This window comes from Bactrocera oleae, chromosome 4 (assembly GCF_042242935.1).
Source record: "Bactrocera oleae isolate idBacOlea1 chromosome 4, idBacOlea1, whole genome shotgun sequence".
Classification (NCBI taxonomy): domain Eukaryota; kingdom Metazoa; phylum Arthropoda; class Insecta; order Diptera; family Tephritidae; genus Bactrocera; species Bactrocera oleae.
Window position 1 is genome coordinate 50,839,848 of NC_091538.1, and position 6,000 is coordinate 50,845,847.

General features: G+C 33.2%; 1 protein-coding gene across 1 annotated transcript; it reads right to left on the bottom strand.

Moving 5' to 3' along the window:
* Positions 1-1,233: 1,233 nt before the first annotated feature.
* casp (Fas associated factor casp) lies at positions 1,234-5,409 on the bottom strand. The gene is made up of 14 exons (XM_014237801.3): positions 5,131-5,409; positions 4,556-4,624; positions 4,312-4,498; positions 3,702-3,851; positions 3,431-3,620; positions 3,157-3,361; positions 2,949-3,046; positions 2,792-2,892; positions 2,582-2,727; positions 2,357-2,511; positions 2,143-2,291; positions 1,795-2,069; positions 1,591-1,710; positions 1,234-1,507 (listed from the first exon to the last, which is right to left on the bottom strand). The coding sequence occupies exons 1-14, from the start codon at positions 5,167-5,169 to the stop codon at positions 1,343-1,345; spliced, it is 2,049 nt and encodes a 682-aa protein (XP_014093276.1). The 5' UTR covers positions 5,170-5,409; the 3' UTR covers positions 1,234-1,342.
* Positions 5,410-6,000: the final 591 nt, after the last annotated feature.

A 6,000-nucleotide genomic window follows, 5' to 3' on the forward strand; every position in this document is an offset into this window, starting at 1 on the left:
TATGTAGATTGATTTTGGAAACAGCTCACGTTCTCAACCAATTTTTTTAAGAAAACTTTGATTTTGACTGATGTGTTTCGGTGTAAAGTTCAAAAGTACTAAAATGTGGAATGTTATTAAACGGAAGGTCCAGGAAGCGAGCTGCTTTGATAGGCTCGGACCATAGGGGCAAGAGTGCTAGATTAGTGAGCTTTATAGTCATGCTGGAACTCTTTGCTTGCAGAATCTATGTTGTGTATGTTAGAGTCTGTTCTGGATAGGTAGACGTTTGGAACAAAATTTCGAAAGGATAACTCTGATTTTGCGCGCTTTTGTTCTGCTGTGCCTGGCGGTGTGATCGCAAGGTCACCATTCACCTGGAGGTAGTCCATTGAAAGTGGGGTCTTTTTTGCATTTTCTGAGAAAGTTTTAAGAACAACATAGATTTAATACCACCAGAAAGAAGAGAATTCAAGACCTACCAACTTTTATAAAAAATCTGATATTTTGACGAATTGAGGATCTTCTTCCAATAATAAGTCAAAATAAGGTGAAAAAATAATATATTTTATATAAAAATATTATTGTATTTTATTAAAAAGGTAAGTTTTCACCAAATTTCTTCAAACAAAAGGTTTTAAATGTGAAAATAAAAAAACTGAAAACTTGGTTATTTTAATTTTTCGAAAAAATTTTAAGGTTATGTGAAAAAGGTGTTAATACAAAAGTTGTAGATTTTTTATTACCTATAAGTTTTTCCATAGGACTCGTTGTTTTGCCGGAAATAAAGATTGACATTTTGTAAAAATTAAACCACCCTCCTCCCCTTTCTCTTCCCGATCTAAATTGTTTTTGTTTTAATTTTTGTTATTTTATCTTTCTTTTCCAATGGGTTTTATCACACTATAAATTTTTTTGCTTTCAAAAATTATGTACCCTGGTTTATTAGTTGAAATTTAAGCAACAGTATAGAACTTTTCATATCTTTTTATTCGAATATTGAAAACAGCATTGAAAAAACAGATTGGCGGCGCTTACTTTCAAATGTTTCAATTTGTAATTGTTGTTGTTGTATGCCAATTCGTAGTAGCTGTCATTTTCTTGCGTCTATATAAATATTTCTTCGTTTCCGTTATGTATGTACATATATCCGACTGACTTGAGAAACGTTCTCTTAATTATTCACTATGCATTTGTTGTTGTTGAATGTTGGATGAATTTGGAATTCAAATTTGAAATCAATTTTAAAAGGAATATTTTTGTATTGCCGGTCCGTTTTCATTGGACCGGCAATTTTTTTATTACAAATCTATTATTACATTATATGATGTATAAATTGGTTTGTTGCTGCTACAAATAAAAATCATCGTTCCTCGAGCACGGCTTTCGCTTGTGGATACAATTTAAGCTCTTCAAGCGTCTTATTTGGATCGATGGCTGTTAAGTCGCTACGTGGCCAACTAGATATTAGGATTAATTTGTTTTCTTCGATTAGATAATTATTGGCAGCGACAAAGTTTAAGATGTCCTGTAGGAAAAAAGATATTAAACAAAAAAATAATAATTTTTGAGGTTCATATATTTCTATTTTGGTATTTAATTTTTCACTACCTGCAGCGTGTTGTGTTTATAAAATCTTCGTTCTAAAAACTCTCCGCTTGGTTTTTGTATGCGTATCGTGGACACATTAGTTTCAGAGTCCGAGGGTTCGTGCGGTAGTGATTGTTGAGCCTGTATGGAAAGTTGAGGTTATTTAAGAAATATGCATTGCATATACATTAAATAAAGTATAGTAGTTTTATGAGAAGTACACACCACCAAACGTATCGATTCTCGTTTCGCATCCTCTTCTGCCTGTTCTGATTCTATTCGTTTGCGTTCGGCGGCGATTGCCGCTTCTTTTTGACGCTTAGCGGCTTCTTTGGCCATGTCGGCCTCTAACGTTTCACGATAGGCCAAATCCTGCTCAGCCTTGACTTGATCACGCTCGGCACGCTCATCTTCTTCGCGAATTTCGTCTTTTAACTGTAATTTGTACATTTCCACTGCATCCATAAGGCGTGACAAGAAGCTATTTAAATCTGAATTGCCTGTGAAATGCCATATAAAAGGTTGTATTGTTAATATGTGTCAATATGTTATTATGTGGATCATATAGCTTACCATCTACAACGGAGAGCACCTCGCATGAAGATCTGCCGGACAACCGACTTTTACCTATAATTAGTATCGAGGGTAGCTTATCAACTGGTTTTGTACTAATTGTTATGGATGCTGTATTGCTCACACAGGCAGTGACCGAAGATAGAAACCTAACGGATTAGTTAAACGATATATTAAATAACTATATATATATATAGCATACACTTTGACTAACATATTTCTGTTGCTTTCGAATGTTAAGTCCCATCCGTAGAGTATGAAATTCTGTGCAAATGCTTCAATGATCCTCTCATTTTTCATTACCTGATCACAGAATACGTTTGTGAGAATGCTATCACCATGATGCAAATAAATTGCAAGCAGTTTTCGCTGTAAATTAACATTAAAGAGATGTTTATTAGTGAACATTTTTTTCTGCACATTAATGTAGTTTAATTACTTCACGCGCCGGCTTGTGACAAGCTTCGCGAATAGCATCTTCCAAGCTGCCGACATAAAATACGGGATGTGGCTCACCGAAACGTTCGCGATAGTTATCGAAGAACTCTATAGAACCTGTGCATTCATTGCCAATGTTATTTGGAACTGCGTAAATTACCGAAATTAAATGAATATGTTTAAGAAAACTGCGCATATTCAATATATTTACTTAAGTGCCTGCTGCGTGGTGGTGCAGGCTCCTCATCTGGTAAGGGATCATAACCTTCTTCATCGTCTAAACTGTTATCGTCGTCAGTCTCGATGGTATTACTGCAATAAGAATTTTATTTAATAAAATTAATATGCATGTTAGATTAAGCGCTCACTTGCTAATATTTAAGTTATTAGAAACTCCAGCGATGTCCATATTCTTCTCACACTTGTTGCGCAGTGTAAAATTATGTGACAAACCAATGCCAGATTGCTGAAATGTAATAATATAGTTGTATTAAAAGGTAATTATTGATGATAACTACTATTCTTTAACAACAACCACTTTCTAATAATATTTTCTTGCGTAAACACAAAACTTACGGCCAAAGTTAAATTTTCATCACAGTTCGAAGGCCAGCCTTCCCATTCTTGATTTCGCACATTTATATTGCTGACATAGTAAACCTTTGTTTTAACTTCCAAAATAGTGTTACTACCTAAAAATGGTAATGTTATGGTTTTCCCGCTGGGTTGCTCTACAATAGTCAATTTGAATGTGTCACGTAAACGCTGTGCGATTTCCTCGCTGTGCATAGAATAAATCAAATAAATAAATTATTAACTGGTTTAATTGTGTAACAAGTGTTTCCGCTACTTTTCTGTATCGATGTAACCTTCTTCGGTTAGGTTGTGCAAGATCAAGTCGTTTTCGGGTCCTAGATCTAAACTGCCCAATTGTGTGGTTATTTTTCGTGCTTCTTGCAGTTTCGCTGGTGGCCAACCACGAATTGCTTGTCGGCAAACCGGTACACTTGTCACTTCCGTTATTCTTAATTTTAGTTGTTCTAAAAATAAATGCATATTTTTAAAAATATTCTTACAATTGACAATAATTCATTTAAATTGTTTATACAATTAATGCCTACCAATTGTAGCAATTGATGGCAGACGTATGGTGTAAACACCTTCATTGTAGTGTATGTTTAGTATCAAAGTCTTAACATCGTTGTGCCTTGCCGGGTCCAAGTCCATGTCGGAAGTGAGATCAATTATTTCAGCGTCTGCAGAAGTTGATGCTAAAATAAAACATTTATGCTTGGTTAGAACGTTTTGGAACTCTTAATAAAATATACAGCTGGCAACAACAAAAAAATTATAAATAAATTAATAATAATAGATATGACAACTTATCAGTCACTTATCAATTAGTGTAGATTTGAAGTGTGTATATATGCTTTATGAGCGAGTGACCTTCGAAAAACTCTCTTAAAAAATTATAAAAAAAAATAGCTTACTAAAGATTTCATATTTACATTTAATAGTATTCCAAAAAATGCAAAAAAAGAATGAATCTTCTTGGGATATGTCGCTGACAGGTGATAGTTCCTAATCCTGACTGATTTGTAAACTTCAATCGTACGCACACTCTAATCTTACTCTTGAAACTATCACCTACTAATTTTATCAATTATTATTTTATATTAATTCATTTATATAAGTAAGAAACAATGCAGTATTATTAAAGTGCTGACTCACCTGTTAAACCCACATTAGGTCCACTAATCGAGTTCCATTGGCGACAGTTGGATGACCCCGCATTTGTAGATAAATCATTGAGGGCTGTTGTGGTCGAGAAACCGGATGAGTGTTCTGTAAACACTGAAGCTGCATTTCTATCATGCGACGGCGCATCATCCTGGGGTATGACACGCTGAATAGCAGTCTAAAATATTTAATCTCATTAGTATTTTGATGATGTCTAAGCAAATCAACAACTAACCATTAGATCCCAGTTGGTCTCCTCCAGATGCGAAAAAGCTTCACCGATATCATCTATTCCAGTGATACTCTAAATAAAAAATTGTAAAATATTATTGTATGTGATACACATTTTTCGAAAGGATTATTTTTCAAAACTCATTTCGCAGTTAGTTTGGCTTTTATTGTTATTGTTCAGAATATTATTAATTTAAGAATATCTTTTATTTATTTGGACAAAAGTATGCTTGTCAAGTTGTGTATTGCGACACTTGAAAATATACATATATTCTTTGTCATTTCACAGTCAGACTTATGCATGACACAGCTTAAATTATAAGTGCGCGTGTTGACATTCAAACTAATAGTATTAGCATCCTGTTGCCCACCAACTGTTGTCTAGATAGCAAAGCCACATTAATGAATATACTTGAGCAATCCTTCATCTATATATACATGTGTTTACTTATATAGATACTTTGATATCTAGGTACATATACGAATTGATCTCGCGGAATCATTATCTGTTTTTAATTGATTAGTTTCACTTTTTAACTGCGAGATTTCTTAACATCAATTATATGATAAATTAACTACCTGAAAAGTCGCTAATATATCGTCTTTGTTCTCCGACATTTATATTTTTTGCTTTAGCCTGTATGTTTGATGCTTTTATAGAATGCCTTTAGTATTGTCGATTCCAGCTCTTTCCGTAAAAGCCAAACAAATAATTTATTTACAAATGCGTTATAGACACAGCAAAAGTTTATTAAACGCTAGTTTATGTTAGAAATTTTATTTTTCTTTTGTGTAATAATAAAACACATTGAAAACTACTATTCAGATGAAAACTCGCTCGACTCAATGAAAGTGTTGTCAGTGTAGTTTTCTGTACTGTCTTGCATAAAAATCCCCCTCTGTATGACTTACTTGGTGTCAATTTGACAGCCATTGTTGCTTGAACGCACACAGGGTGCCTTTACCAATTCTAATATTTCTATTAATTTATCGTTTATTAAAAACTCTTTTTTAAATGGGTCTTAGTTGGTAATATATGCTGGTAAACCAACTTTAACATTGAAAATTAATTGTGAAATAAGTCTCATCTAATGTGTAATTTGACCTTAAAATTTATATAACGCTCCATTTTTATTTATTTATTTAACAGAAAGATAATTATAAATAATTATATTACAGTTTAAAGGCACTAACTACGAAGGCTATCGGCCTGTTCATGTTTTTTAAAAATGCATCAATCATTATAAAAATGCTGTTTCCGAAATTACCACGCCTTTCGTTGCTTTAAGCAACCAACTTCAACTTGTTTATATCAGCTGTTTGGGTAAAACATAAATATTTTGATAGCATTTTTGCAAGTAGTTTTAAATTTTTGTTCTAAAGGCGGGAAATGCTTTCAACTTTAACATTACAATCGCTTTTAATTTAGTTTTCCTTTCTTTGAGAAAA